Source organism: Phaseolus vulgaris, chromosome 2, assembly GCF_000499845.2.
Source record: "Phaseolus vulgaris cultivar G19833 chromosome 2, P. vulgaris v2.0, whole genome shotgun sequence".
Classification (NCBI taxonomy): Eukaryota; Viridiplantae; Streptophyta; class Magnoliopsida; order Fabales; family Fabaceae; genus Phaseolus; species Phaseolus vulgaris.
In genome coordinates, this window is record NC_023758.2 from 22078158 (window position 1) to 22094200 (window position 16043).

Consider the following 16043-nt stretch of genomic DNA (forward strand, 5'->3'; position numbering starts at 1 on the left):
TCTTGTGCTATCTTCTACTTTATTATTTATACATACTTTAAAGTATTATATATTTCTGTCACTAATTCGTCTGATTTTTAAGTTTTTTTTATATGATTTAATCCTTTTTTATCTAACTTTTTACCTATTATCAATGAAAATTTTGAAAATAAAACGTTTATTATGTTAAATAATTTATAATTCATAAGTAATAGTACACAATCTTTAGTGGTACTCGAAGAAAAAAGTTTTTTTTTTAATTACAACAACTAAAAACATCAATTTTTGAAGTTTACAGAAATATAAAAAATCTAAATTTAAAAATAAAAAAGTAATAAGAAAATAAAAAACTCCCAATCACAATTCACACCAAATGAAATTAGAATACGAGGACAGATACTGAGACTTACCAAGTTGTATATATAAGTATTTAAATAAGCCTTTCCCTTTTAAACAAAATATAAAAAAATTAGTCGCTAACAAAATGATTTTTTTTGTTCATAATTTAAAATTAAATTTGAAATCCATACGGAGAGTAAAAGTAAACCCACCATCAGAAAAACAGCCATTTTATGTAATTTTATTTTTCCTATTTATCTGTCTTAATTTTGGAAAAAAATTATTTCTATATATTTTTAGAATTGTAATAATATGTTTATTTAGTCTTTACAATAATTTTAAATTATATCAATATATATTTATTATATACATGAAGAAAATTTGATACAATAGAAAACTATACAATTGTTTTATTATAATAGAAAATATTATATTTATTGATCCTTACAAAATAGTCATATAAAAAAGGAATGGAAAAGGAAGTACTTTTAAGAAGTTTAAATAACCATGAAAATAAATTACAATTTTCTTAAGTAATTTATTTTATAATTAAAAAAAATCCTTGAACCTATCTTTATCATCCTCTTCTGGCGGCAAAACTTGTCTGAGTAGTGGAAAAGTTTATTGTCAGTTTTTGTGACTTGACTGGGTTTGGTCCTTCTTTTAATATCTTCACAAAGACAAAAACAAGGCAACGAAACGAAACGACTACTACTGCGCCACTTGTTTCTCGTCACTACCCTCACGGCACCACACACCATTGGTGCAGCAGCTTCACTAAATCCATGTAATTTCTAAACTCTTTTGAGGGTAATATCGACAATGCGCAAATCTCCTCACCCTACTTCACGCTAAACCCGTCTTTCTCATAATCAGAATGAAACACACACACCTGTCACTTGCAATTTTACTTTTACATTCAAAACTACCTTCGAAAACAATCTCATGCACAGATACAATCATTTCTTTAACATGAAATTAATTAAATATTTATGAAAATCACTAGAATGATATTTTTTAACAGTGGACAGAATCTAGAAGAACATAACTGAGTTATGTTTCACTTTTACTTAAATTACCAAATACTGGCTTAGTTTTATAGATAAGAAAGAAAATGACATGCAATTAAAGAATAAAATATATATAATTCTGTTGATATATATGAGGGAGAAGAGAAAATGGGGGAGCAGAGCTGTGTGTTTTTTCCTGAGGTATCAGTGGCGTTGACTTTTTCCTAGAATTGAGATTGAGATCCACGAAATCAAAAAATTCAAATCATCAGATAGAACACGTAAACAGACGAAAAGGTTGGATATTTTGATGAGGTTTGGTTGAAGACAGGAATAAAGAAAAAAAGAAAAGCTTTCCTAAAGTCTTTGTTCAAGGTTAATGCTTGGCGGTGGAAATGGAGATGGAGAGGCAGCACCACCCTCCACGGCCGCGCGTTCCAGAAGTGATCTCCGACCACGCGCTTCCACGGAGAGCGTTTTCAACTGTGGAGACACCGCAGGGTATAGCCCCGGTCCCATGACTCTGTTTTCTAGCTTGTTCGGCGATGGTGATGGCGATGAGTATAAGTCGTTCTCGGAGTTCCTTGCCGGCGCCATGGTGGACCCCATTCCTCTTCGGTCTTCTCCAGATTCAGCTTCTCAAGTAACACATCGCATTTGCTATATTTGTTCCAACTGCACATTAATGCTAGGACTTGCTATTTCATATAACAAACAAGCCTTTCCTAAATTTATGTAATCTTAGATTTTTTTTATATAATTAATTTTTATTTTTAAATAAAGAAATATGATTAAAGTGTGTGGTTATATAGATTTTAGATTAGAATAATATGTTACATAAACATATAGCCTTAAATTTTGGTTAGAGTATAGGCTTTTATAAGTATGGGTTTATGGAAGCTGTCTTTAAAGTTTTTTGACATGGGATTCCTTATTCATTCTGGGAAAATCTTTATGATGGTGAAGATTACCACTATTGGAATATATAAGGCAGAAGTTCATTGTATTTGCCTTTTAATCTTCAAAGGGTATTCCTCATTCATTTCACTTGATACCTACCCAGGGAAATTATTGTATGAGATTAACATGTATCTATACAGAAAGATGATAGTTTAACACACATTTTTTTTCACTTTTATTTCACTACTAAATATATTATTAATTTTTATTAACAAAACATAATATTTTTTGTTAAGAGAGGTTTAAAGTGAAAGTGAAAAAAAAATTACAATAGAATATATTATTGTTTTATTTTAAAATTTTATTTTTTATTAACAAAACTTAATATTAGTTGTAAAGTGAAAGTAACCGAATGAAAAAGGTAACTGCGAAATAAACTTTTCTCATACAGAAATGATTATTAGATAACTTTATAGGATCTAGTCAATATTTCGTATAACATATTTAAAGGGTGTAATATAGGGACAATTTGGAATGACACAGCAGCAAATGCTAGCACAGGTCACAGCCCACACTAATGTGCAAATCCAAGCTGAACATGCTACCTCATTGACACAGGTTCCTACAACTATTTCCACCACTGTACCGCAGCTGATATCACTACCACCACCATCAATGTCAGCTTCTGGGGTAACAAAATCTTTTGGTTTTTTTCACTCTCAACAGAAATTGCACTCTCCTTCTATCATTGTTGATAAGCCTAATGATGATGGCTACAACTGGAGGAAGTATGGGCAGAAACCTGTAAAGGGTAGTAACTTCTCTCGAAGTTACTACAAATGCACACATCCAAATTGCCCTGTCAAGAAAAAGCTTGAGCTAACTCTTCAGGGTCATGTAACTGCAATTATTTATAAAGGAGAGCACAACCATCAACGTAAGACCACAAAAGGCACCCTAACTTCATCTGGGAATTCAGATAGGTTGAAAGAAGAGATGAGTTCTCACTCCATGTCCCAAGTGGATCTAGAATTTAGTCAGGCTGAACATGGGTCTGGAACAAGTGACAGTGAGGAAGTAGGTTATTATGAAACTGAAGTGGATGAGAAAAATGATGAACCTGATCCCAAGAGGAGGTAAGAGTTTAGTTCATATAAACTTGCTCATGGTGGTGGGATAATTATTTGGCCTTATGTGATTTTGGAAAGTTTTATTATTCTGCAGAAACACAAAAGCCAAACTCGAGGATCCAGCTTCTTTAAATTTGCATAGAACTGTGGCAGAGTCTAGGATCATTGTGCAAACAACAAGTGAAGTGGATCTTTTGGATGATGGATATAGATGGCGCAAATATGGACAGAAAGTTGTCAAAGGCAACCCATATCCAAGGTGATATTTTTTTCCTCCATATTTGATTGCTTATCTTTGTCTGTTAACAAATGGGTGACGGTCTAATAAGAACAAACAATTTTTTAAGGCATTTGAGTTAGACATGATGATGTGAAGTTCATTGTTGGATTTTTTATATCTCCTAACATTGACCCTCGTAACTTCCAAGAAACTTTGTTCCCATAATGTTTGGTTAGTTATTAGCCATACTCAGTTATGCTATACTCATATCATGCCCTACCTTTCCATCCCCATATTTTGTTTTGTTACCTTATTTAAGTTGTCTTGGAAAAGAAGGTGATGCATGATTTTATGATATACAGGAGCTATTACAAGTGCACAACCCCAGGTTGCAATGTTCGGAAGCATGTTGAGAGGGCTTCAACAGATCCTAAAGCTGTAGTAACAACATATGAAGGAAAACATAATCATGATGTACCAACAGTTAAGACTAATAGTCACACACTTGCCAACAATACTGCATCACAGCTAAAACCAAAAAATGTCACCGATGAGAAGCATGGTTTCAGCAGCAGGGGTGTTGGGGGCTATGAGCAGGGACCTGTGGCAAGTCTAACATTAAAGCAAGAGTAGATAAGTTAGCTTTCTTGCTTCAAAATTTAATGTATCTTTTTTCTCATAATTCCACATATATACATAATATTATGTTCAACTCACAAACTAGTGTATGACACAAAAGACATGCTGATATTCTATATAGTTCAATGTGAGAGTAACAAAATGAAAATGAGGCATGAAAAACGAATGAATTGCTTGTAAAATAATTATGAAAAAAAATGATTTTCCTCAAAAACTCATGTTTTGCTCAATAAGAGATAAGAGTATGCAAAAATAGATGGACACTCACAGTAAATTGAAGAAAACAACAATAAAACAAAGAAATAACACAATGATCAATTTGATCCGCACAAACATCTAAGGCTAAGTAAATTGGTGACATAGAACATTAAAGGAAGAAATCTCTAAGGACAAAGGAATTTGTTAAGCGAATCTATGCCAGAAAAGACTATATTATAGAAGTTTGAGTTTTTGAGCGCATATGAGAGACTCTGAGTAAAAAAGAGTCCTTCAAGTCTAAGAAAGCACAAAAACACTAGGGCTTCGCTTGACTACAAAGAGCGAAAAAGTTTATTCACGGTTAAGAAAGACCATTTCACTAAAGTTTGACTTGGAGCGGATTCAAAACCAAGTGAATTCTTCATGTTTAAGAAAGCCAAATTCGTTAGGTCAATCTTAGAGCAAAACCAAAAAGAATCCTTCAAGATTAAGAAACCTATAATTTCATTAAGCTTAGATTAGTCTCTAAGCCAAAAGGTTTCTTCAAGATGAAGTGATGAGGACTTCCAAGCCGAAGGACATGGTGAGGAGGAACTTGACCAAGACATAATTCCAGACTTGGGTGGATCCAAGACAAGAGGAAGGCTTAGAAGGCCCAAGAGACATTGCAGCACAAAGTGGCTAATCTTTTGGAGGCCCAATTGTTGAATGACCCACAATTTAAAAAGACTAAGCTGATTACATGCACACCATGCTTGTTAAAAAGCATCAACTTAACCACAAGGACAAATGATCCTTTCTTAAAATGTAGGAATTGTATTTTTATTTTATTTACTTACAAACAAGTAAAGACCTATAACTAAATTTGTATTTTATACACTTTTGGAATTCAGAATGAGGATGAATGAATGTTTTGACAATTTAATAGAGAAAACATATCTCTGCTAGGGTTCTTCCTTGCATCTTGGGATCTTATAAATAATTCACCAATTCAATTCTTGTGGTGAATATCCTTAGGCTTATAAAACTTTGTTTGTAGCGCCTCCCTCTATCCAAGTTTTCATTGTTACTGTTTTTAATTTATTCCATGTCGTAACCCTAAATTCCCAATTCTATAGTTAGTTATATTTGAAATCATATCATTTGGTATTCAGGGCAAAGGTTTGAGTGAATAATACAATTGTGAATCCTGTTTTTTTTACTCATCACTTTTCACGCACTATTCACGACACTGTTCACTGCACTGTTCACAACACTGTTCATTTTTAAAAAAAGAAGAAAACAAGAAAAAAAAAAGAAAATAGAGAAAAAAAAGAAAAAAAAGAAGAAGAAGAGGAAAACAGAGAAAAAAATAGCAATCATCCAGTGCATACTTCTTTTTTGTTAAAAGTCATAAGTTTCAATTGTTTTGTCTACATATTTTTTCTCTCTATATATTGTAATTGTCTTTCTTGTTTTTTGGTAGTGAAATTGTTCTTCACTACTTTTCTTTCATCGATGTTAAAATATCAAATGTTTATTTTAAGCTTGTGATTGCTACTATTGAGAGCGATTCTTGATTATTGATTGTTTGATTCTTGTAAGAACCTTAAGTTAGAGAACGAGTGGTAAAAGGAAGTATAACCATTTAAAAAAAAGCCTTATTGTGTGAAACACGAGTGTTGAGTGTAAACACGTGAGAAAGTGGTGTGAGGCCTAAACTTATTGTTGTTTTTAATCTTTTTACTTGAGCATGGTAGGGGAAACGCTAGATAGTGGACTTTCACAAATACAAATGCAAGCCTTAACACAACATTTGGAGAGACTAATGAAACAACAAAGTGATGGACTTCGTGAGAGGTTGGACCAAATGGAGGAGACACAACAAGAAAATCATGAAAATAGAGGGAGAGGTAGGAGGATACAAGAGAATGAGGGAGAATAAAGAGAACTGAGATTTGATGGGATAAGATTAAATATTCCCACATTCAAACCTATGGCGGCTGTCTCTACGGTTTCGTAGGAGACTAGGTAGAGGTGCGCAGATACTTGGAGTTGAGGACCACTTTCACATATGGCACCGCGTCACGTACGGAGAGCATCAGGTACCTTGTTGGTAACGCCTCCTCTGCTCATAATATGTTGTTGGGTAGACCAACGCTGAATAGGTTAGGGGCGGTGCCGTCGACAAGGCACATGAAGATGAAACTACCGGACCTGACAGGAAAGGTGATTACCATCAAATCAGATCAGAAGGAGGCCAAACGATGCTACGAGAATAGCCTCAAAACAAGGCAAGGGGTATCTATGGTCACTAATGGACCATCGTACATTGAGGGGGTCCCCCTGCCCAAAGTCAGTCGCGCCGAACTCGACAGGACCATACCAGGAATCAGTCGCGGAACCATATCTGATCCATTTGGCAACCTTGGGGAAAGAGAGATTAGAGAGAAGGACTCCAACCTAAGCAACGTCCCCGGCCAAACGGCGCAAGCCCCGGTCGAATCCAGAGTCGGGGTACCCAGTGATGATCGACTAGGCGGTCGGTTCGGCCCTCGGACAAAAACAGGATTGGTTTCAAGGTCTTACACACAGGGGAAGCAAAGTATGCCAAGGGTCTGGAGAGAAACACCAGGTACTAAAGGAGGCAGCCCCGCTAGTTTCATGTCTGGTTTCTCCCATGTGGACCGATCCTCCCAGAAGAACAGAGAACCTCGAGACGAAGCACACATGCTTGAGGCGCTGAAGCAGGGCTCGGTTCTGTACACATGGAATGCAGTTGACTTCAAGTTTTATTTCATTTAAGCAGGAATATTGTACATGGTATTAGAGGACACTCTTTTTCCCTTACAAGGGCTTTTTAATGAGGTCACCAGATAAGTTACGATTGAAATATTTTCTCGAGTTATGTACAATTCAGTTAAGAACTTGTTTTCCTTGCGTCAGAAGCCTCGCGAGTGGAAAGGTAGATTCGTAGAGAACACCTCCTCTCTCGAGTGAAAACGCCAAGGCTGAACGAAATAGTTCGCCAGATAAATCCTCCTCGCCCTTGAGCGAAGCTGAGGTCAGTTAAGCATTTGTTTTCCTCGCGTTAGAAGCCTCGTGAGCGGAAAGGTAGGTTTGTAGAGAACACCTCCCCTCTCGAGTGAAAGCGCCAAGGTTAAATGAAATAGTTCATCAGTTAAATCCTCCTCGCCCTCGAGCGAAGCCGAGGTCAGTTAATAGTCATCAGTTAAATCCTCCTCGCCCTTAAGCGAAGCCAGGGTCAGTTAAGAATTAATTTCCCTTGTGCTAGAAGCCTTGTGAGCAAAGAGGTAGGTTCGTAAGAGAACACCTCCCCTCGTGAGTGAAAGCGCCAAGGTAAAACGAAATAATTCGCCAGATAAATCCTCCGTGCCTTTGAGCGAAGCCGAGGTCAGTCGAGAGTTTGTTCCCCTTGTGAAGAATGCCAAGGAGGAATGACCCAATTCGTAGTTAAAACCCCTCCTCACGATGAGGGGAACATGCAACAGAACGCTAGAAGAAATGTCTTGGCGCCAGGCACCATGACATAACAGTTATGAAAGTAAAAAAGCAGCTTGCAATTTAGAAATAAAAACAGTCAGGTGTTCGGGAAAGTAAAAGTTGCAAACAGATAATAAAGAGTTTGCACCTCAACCAAATACAAATTAAGGGAGGACCCTGGGAACGATTTACCTGTTCTCAACATAGTTTGATACTGTGAAGGGCGCAATGTCCATCCCACGGTGTGCACAAGCGACTTGAGCAAGAGCGTCTCTGAATCCTTCGTCATAAGCATCGAGAACATCCCCGGTCAGCTCAGCCTCCACTTCTTCAAACCTCTTAGCTTGTTGATGAAGTTCGGCCTTCGCTCGACTCAGCTGCGCCTCACGACTGATGAACCTTTGTTTAAGCCCCAAAATCTTGGACTTGGACTCCTCATCGACCTCTTCTAGCTTGAAGATCCGGATCTATAGGGGTAGAACTCTTACCTTCAGTGCAGTAACCTCTTGGCGTTTGGCATGAAGTAGTTTCGAGAGATGGACCACCTCCTCCCTCAAAGCAGCCTCGCGGGCAGCAAACGAGAGGGTCAGCGTGGATGTTTCCCCCGATTCAACCCTAGATAGTAGAGCGTTGGACTGAGCGAGAAGAGCCCCAAAATTGAAGCCCATTCTCTCCCTTCCAGCGGCCTCATCCAAGTTCGCAATCACCCCTTGGTGGAAGCCCTTAATGGCGTGTTGTAGGACAAGGGGCAGCTCAAGGACGGGAGGAGTAAAAACACCAGTCCCACCAAGATCATGGAGCAAGGAAATGCTGGTCGTGCAACCCCGGGGCGAAACAGAGCGATCGGAGAAGAATGTGAAACCATCACCGGCGTAGACTTGGGTCTCTTGCAGATTGTCCCCTCGGAAGAATCCTCGTCTGATTCGATCACCACCGCTTTACCCTTGCAAGAGAGTGGGGTGGGAGACGATTGGACGATGGCGAGAGGGACCGAAACCCCAGGATTGGAAAGAGTGGGCGAAGACGCGGCGGTGGGAAAGGCGCGGGCGTGCTGGCGAGAAGTGCCCACATCCCTGGAAATCCCACGGAGAGGAGTGAGGATGTCAGTCAGTCTAGCCCGTTTTTCTTCACTCAAAATCATACCTGCATACAAATTTCAGAAGAAATACAAAGATAAAGCATGCGAATGTGCGGAAGTAGAACGCACAAACACGATGTTACAAGAATCAGCTCCCTAGGGTTTCGGGTTTCTTGAATCAAAGGAAACCAGAAACAGAGGGTGATCGATAAAGAGATTAAGTAACACGGACAGTTATCCAGAACTAGAATCGGTAAATAGGTGTGAACGGGAATCGGGGTTCATACCTACGATCGATAGCAACAGAATGCAGAAACGCGTAAAGGAAACATGAAAATGATTGAGGAAGAAGGCGAAACAATCAAAGAGATTCAGAGGATAATGGAACAAGTGATTGGACGTACGTGTTTTCAAGAGTTTAAAAGCAAACAAAGAAGCGTAAGTGACGTTAAGCCCTAGACGTTGATCAAAAACACGTATGCACAGATAAGACAAACCCAGAAAGGCGTCACTTTGGCGTAGTATTTACATCCTGTCACACAGAGCCACGTAGATCACCCAGGGCAAGGACTTAGCCTCTTCGCTGAACGAGTTACAGCTTGAGACTAGGGGCTTGTGTACCGACCACTCCCTGGGCGTTGACTGACCACTGGTAGTGTTGGTGCCACATAAGCGGATCCCACGAGCAATGTGGGCCAGTATCTCGCCAAGCACATGCACCAAGGAGCCAAGAGTGGTCATACATCGGTCATCAGGATGTACTGACGTGCCACTAGACAGTGTGGAGAGATCGGACATCAGAAACCCAAACCGTAGAGCTGGGCCACGAGAAGTGGATCCCAGATCACACGCAAGTTATCATTAAGGGAGAAGACTAGATCACGAGGGTCCATGCGTGTAGAGTGGATGACGCGTTCATGCGTAACACGAAGTGTAGAGCCACTGGAAAGATATGACTCGTGAGGGTCGCGTTCCAGGGGTGAGCTGCATGCATGGTACGTGAACAGTTAGGGCACTCCCAGAGGCGGGTGACCCTAGAGATCAGGTGCACGAGGAGGCACCTAGGTGATCACCCTCCAGAGGTTGCACTCCAGTTAGGGACCCAACGTGCTAGGTTATCCTAAGAGTAAGGTAACAACAGTGTTGGGCCCGCCTCATCAGAAAAAGCCCATTTCGGGTAAAGAGGAAACCCTAGTTTCAATCTAAAAATAGCAAGGTAAGAAACTGGACAAGGGAGAATTCTCTTGCACCGCTAAACACACACACAGTAGCAAGATTATACAGTTTCGGTGTTTCCTAGCCCTAGTACTGACTTGAGCGTCAGAGTGCAAACGACCTCTAGGGCGCCCTTTGTCTTTGTGTTTTCAAGTGTTCATCACAGGAAAGGCACGTGTAAACGCAAGGATTTTGGACGTGAGAGTAACGTAGGCGTACGAATGCGTTTTGAGTCAACCGGCAGGAACAACAATTAATGAAGGAGCGTATTTAGTTGAAAAGCTTTTAAAGCAGATTCAACATTTAAAACAAAATTTTGTTAGGATTTTCAAAGAAACAATCGGTTGAAACCACGAAACAACCGATTGTTTGGCTTGACAGTTAATTCAACAATAATAGGGTTGTTCATAGCACAACAAATTGTTCTCCATTAGAAATTGTGTATGGATTAAATCCTTTAACTCCACTTGACTTGTTACCTATGCCTAACATTTCTATTTTAAAACATAAAGATGCACATGCTAAGATGTGTGAAAGATACATGAACAGGTTAAAGCACAAATTGAAAAAAAAAGTTGAAGGTTATTCTAAACAACCTAACAAAGGAAGAAAGAAAGTAATCTTTGAGCCTAGTGATTGGGTATGGATACACATGAGGAAAGAAAGGTTCCCTGAACAAAGAAAATCCAAGCTACAACCTAGAGGGGATGTGATACAAACCAACTTGACAAAGAAATTACTAAGGACACCATAAACTCTTCACAACTAGGTCAGTCATCTCTGTTGAGGATAAGTGAAGATTCTACTCAACTTTCATGAAAAAGTGTTTGATGAAGAAAATATGTTTGAAGATGTATAAAAATTGTATATCATGGTCTTAGTTAGGATAGAGTTGTTTCCTTTTGCATTTTGACTCGACCTTATATCTCATAGCCATGGTTATGAACTTAAGCACAAGGGTCTTTTAAAAGAAGTTTTAAAAATATGTCCAAGTTTTTAAAACTTGTTTTACTGCACAAAAAATTATTTTGTTGTTTGATAAAACAATTGATTATTTTGCATCGCACCAAAACTATTTTGATTTTTCAAAATTCTGTTTTGTCTCCAAAATTCTGTTTTTTTCACATATTCAGTTTTCAACTAATCATAGATTGGTTATGTTACCACCAAATGTTTTTTCAAAATACAATTTGTTCTTTCAAGCTTTAATCAGTTGTTTTATAACAGTTTTCAAAACTGTTTTAACAAAACTATTTTGATTTTAATCCTATAAAAGGAGAGCTTTATCACAGTTCAAATCATCCCTTGCAATTACAAAGTGCATACAGTTTTCAAGTGATTTTCATTGAGGTTTTCATGTGAGCTTAGCTTTGAAAGTTCTTAAAAACTTCTAAGAGTTATTGTGTTGGTTTTTCTTTTGGCTTAGGATTTGAAGTTTTGTCATGTGTTGTAGTTGTGAAGGGTTCTGGTTTGGATTCCTTAGTTTGAAAACAAGGTGTTATCTTTCCTAAATCTCTTCCTTTGTAAAAATGCATTTCTATATGCTTCTTGATAGTGTTTCTAGAAGTATAGTGCTGCTGAAATAGTGTTTCTCAGAATGTGTTCTTGGTTCTTGAAGGGTTCAAGAGCTGGGTTGCTTGTAAAGATTGTTTGGTTTTTAGTGGAATCCATCTTGGTGTAAAGTGGGACTGGATGTAGCTCTTATTGAGTGAACCAGTATAAAAATGTGGGTGCCTTTCTTCTTCCTTAATCATTACCTCTAAAACTAAAATCTGAAAATCTGTGATGAAATAAATTTGTTGTTTCAGAATTGAATCTATTGTTTTTAATTGCAGTAATGGACTGATTTATATTCTGTTTTCAAGATTGTGATAAGACTTTAATCAATCTTAAGGTTCAAGGTATCCTTAATCTTTGATAGGGTAATACTTGAATAAAAGCTCTTATAAGCAATCTTGTTCTAAAAACTGTTTCAAGATTCCATCATATCAAAATTGGTCTTGAAAGATTTCTGAAATGTGATTGCTGTTTTTAAATTCTATTTTTTGAATTTCTTTAACGGAACTATTTTGTGTACAACCATTTGAACTAAGAGGTTTAAAGGTTTGGTTTTGAAAAATAAGAATTAAAGATCTTGATTCACTTGATTTGGTTTTCAAGTTTTGTTAATGAAATTGAATTTTTTTTAACCCATTGTGTTCAAGGTTTAACATTGTCTTCAATATTCCCTCTTCATAAAGATCATAACTGTTTCTGGTAGAAGTCTTAAGTCAAAAATAAAATATGTTAATCCTAAAACTAATCTGTTATATTTTTGAAATTGCCTTATGAACAACTTTTTTTGTCAAGATTTCTTAAAAAGTATATTTGCAAAAACAATCCTAAGAACAATTCACCCCCATCTTGAACTTAGACTCTTATAATCTCAACATATAAGACAAGGCCCCACCAAATCTCAGAAGAGCCTCAATAGAGGGAGAACTAAACATAACTAGAATATCAGTTGTTTTTCCTTCTAGTTTTCTTACAAGACAAGTTAAGTAAATAAATAGGGCTCACTTTGAGCTTCAATCACAAAAATAAGATAAAAGAGGGTGTACTTAGTAAATTGGGCTTGTGTCAAAGCCCACCTTAACCTAGCTTTTAGGTGGGTCTCAAGGTCTTCCACCCTAGAGAAAGAGGTTATCTTTGGGGTGAGAAAATGTGGCGGGATAGGCTCATCCATAATCTGTAGGGAGAAGGGTTGGGGGTCATCCCTCAAGGATGAATCCGGAGAGCGAACTCGGATGGTTCGTTGTTGCTGCCTGTGCATGGCCCTTCATAGTTCGTTGTTAGCCTTCTGCAACTCTTCGTTTACCTGCGCAGTTTCTTCCATCATCTTACGGGAAGCCTCTACTTCCCTTAGAAGACGTTCTTGGTGGATTCGAGCTTCATCTCTATGTCGCTTTTGTTCAGCTCGTGCTTCATTCCTCAGCTACGTCTACTCAGTCCGTGACTCTTCCCTAAGTCGATCATGTTCGGCTCGGGCTTCACGGTGGATGCCAAATGTTATGTCCGGCTGACCTGGGTCAGAAATTGGTGGTGGATGCTTCCTTATTTCGTCTTTGTCACCACTATGACTTCAAAACTTCTGAAGTTCTCCAACAGAGGGTGTTCCACCTGTTAATTACACTCTGACGATCAAGTCAGTGAGAGCACTTATATATTATAATGTAGTGTAAATAGCATAGAATCAACTTACCTGGTGGCTAGGGTCTCAAGGCTCTTTTATAACAATCGTCAAGAGTTTGATAACTACATAATCAGACTGTTAATATTTTCCCTCCTATTTTGGAGTTATATCTTAGTAGAGTATCATCTATATATTACACATCTACCGTTTGGGTTGTGTTAATTTTACTAAAGATTAATGTTTGTTTGGAGATATTAGGCCTTTTTTGCAATTGGGTCGACTTCCGGAGCTATTATGTGCTCAACACGCACCACTCTGACTAATGGTCTAAAAACCCAAGTATTTGGACTATGGATCGAGTGTAGCATGACCGAGCATGTCAAACCGTACAATAATAAATCCCAATTATTAATTTCTTTTATGGTGCTTCCTTTTTTAAATTGAAGAAGCAAATTAAATTAAAATATTTTTTAATATCAAATTATATGATTAAAATTAAAATTAAACTTATTTCATTCTTGTTTATTTTTTTTTTATGTTTAGCTTATTAACAAAAATAACTTTAATTTTACTTACATTTTCTACCCATCCTTCCTTACGTTTTATATATTATAAGATAGTAAAATGATATTTTTTAAAGGATAAATTAATATAAAATATTATTTTTATTAATTGATGATAATAAATATTAAATATTAACTTTTCAATTTGACATCTTCATTTCTTAATTTTCAAAATTATTGACTCAAATTAAACTAATTTTTTTGGTCAACTCCTTTGTCAGCTCAACTCAACTCTGAATAATGTCTAATATTTGTATTCATGCTCAATCTGTATTCTCGTACATGTTTTTGCTACAGATTTTGTCATCATAAAAAAAAGTTTGTTAAAATTCTAGAGAGTCTACTCCTAGTAAACTATTCAAGAGAGCTTTTGTTGACAACAACTTAAATTAAAATAAAATTAAAATTATTTTATTGTTGTTTAATTATTTACAAAAGTAACTTTAATTTTACAGACATTTTTGTATCCATCCTTCCTTACTTTGATATATTATAAGATATTAAAAATAAAATGTTTTTAAAAGGAAAAATTAATATAAAATTATCTCTTTATAATATCAATTATTAACCCTTGAATTTGACATCTCCATTTTTTAATTTCTAAAATTATTGACTCGAATTAAACCAACTTTTTTTTTCTATACAATTAATTTGATTAAAAAATAATTAAAATTAAACTAAAATAAATGGTTTACATATATTTTATCCAAAAAATAAATCAATTTAACTATTTCTTTTAATGAAGGAAGTAGATAAATTTATTCTTGAAAATAGATTTAAAATTTAAAAATATGTTTAACTTTAAAATTTGCCTTAGTTCATCATGATAAGCTAGTTATTAAGTTTTCACTGGCATGTCTCTATTTATTAAATTATTAGTTAATTATCAATATTTTTTGTCATTTAATATTTATGTTTAATAATTAATTTATTTTATATATTTATAAAATTTAATTTAATTTTGGGAAAAAAATTTATCCCTAACTTCCTTTCTTTGATATAGTAAGATATTAAGATAATAAATTATCCCAAATTCATGACTCAAATTAAACCAAGTTGTTTATTTTATCAAATTAATTTGATTGAAAGAAAGGAAGTTAAATAAAATTCAATAAAGTTGTATATTTTAACAAGGGGATCTGTGGCGCAATGGTAGCGCGTCTGACTCCAGATCAGAAGGTTGCGTGTTCGATTCACTTCAGGTTCAAATTCTTTTACTATTTTAACTAATGTGTCTGCTTAAATTAAAATTTTATTTTCTTACTTTAATTTATTATTTACCCACGTATTTTACACACGAACTCGTGTAATAATTTCTTCCAGTTTAATCTTGAGTTTTTTACCATTAATATTTAATCTTTTCATTCTTTCAATATTTTTCCCCTACCACCATTTTACACACACACACACATATATTTATTTATTTATACAAAAAAAAAAGTATTGTCATCCTTTAGTTTTGAAATAAATATTCAATTTTCTTATATTTTGAATAGAATAACATTTCCATTTTTTCCAAGTTCTAAATAAATATTTCTCCGTATTTTTTTAAATGACATTAATCTTTTATATATTTTTAATAAAATGATTTATTTTCTTTTATTTAAAAATATTTTATTTTACACGTCAGGTTCACTTTTGGAAATTGATGTTCTGCTGTTTAGAAGAACTGCATACTGATTTTCTCCATTAATGCTAGTTTCTTTCCCCTTTATATATATATATATCAAAGGAATGACTGAGGAAAAAAATTTAAATAAAACTAAATTAAATATTTTTTTTATATTGTTTCCTTCAAAAATTAAATTAAGCTAGCCTTAACTATGAATATTTTTATAATATTATAACAATGTAATATAAATCACTGTGATTAAAAGAAATTCCAAATGACTATTAAACATATCTTTCGAGTATCAGAATATAAATAGTGTAATTTAAATATTTTTTAATATTAAAAAGTTAAAAATACTTATAAGTATAGCAACGTACAATAGCAAAATTGTTACATTTAAAAATAACCAACATCGTAAACAATTCTCTTACTTGAAATATCATATCATTATGATGAAGAATGTGAATTTTTTTTATCAGAAGAAAACAGTAAATAAATATAGATT

At 35.5% G+C, this 16043-nt stretch overlaps 1 protein-coding gene and 1 non-coding gene across 4 annotated transcripts; both read left to right on the top strand.

The window, feature by feature from the left end:
* The first annotated feature begins 1192 nt into the window (after positions 1-1192).
* LOC137810914 (probable WRKY transcription factor 4) lies at positions 1193-4298 on the top strand. 3 transcript variants are annotated; one of them, XM_068612412.1, is made up of 5 exons: positions 1442-1971; positions 2751-2846; positions 2955-3364; positions 3453-3617; positions 3941-4298. In XM_068612412.1, exons 1-5 carry the CDS (start codon positions 1708-1710, stop codon positions 4209-4211), a joined length of 1206 nt encoding a protein of 401 aa, XP_068468513.1. In that variant the 5' UTR covers positions 1442-1707; the 3' UTR covers positions 4212-4298. The 3 variants fall into 3 exon arrangements, with proteins under 3 accessions (XP_068468510.1, XP_068468513.1, XP_068468512.1); XM_068612409.1 differs by having other exon boundaries at positions 1193-1971; positions 2751-3364; XM_068612411.1 differs by lacking the exon at positions 2751-2846 and having other exon boundaries at positions 1484-1971; positions 2847-3364.
* Positions 4299-15061: 10763 nt separating this feature from the next.
* TRNAW-CCA (transfer RNA tryptophan (anticodon CCA)) lies at positions 15062-15133 on the top strand. The gene has a single exon. It is a non-coding gene; the product is annotated as a tRNA-Trp (tRNA).
* Positions 15134-16043: the final 910 nt, after the last annotated feature.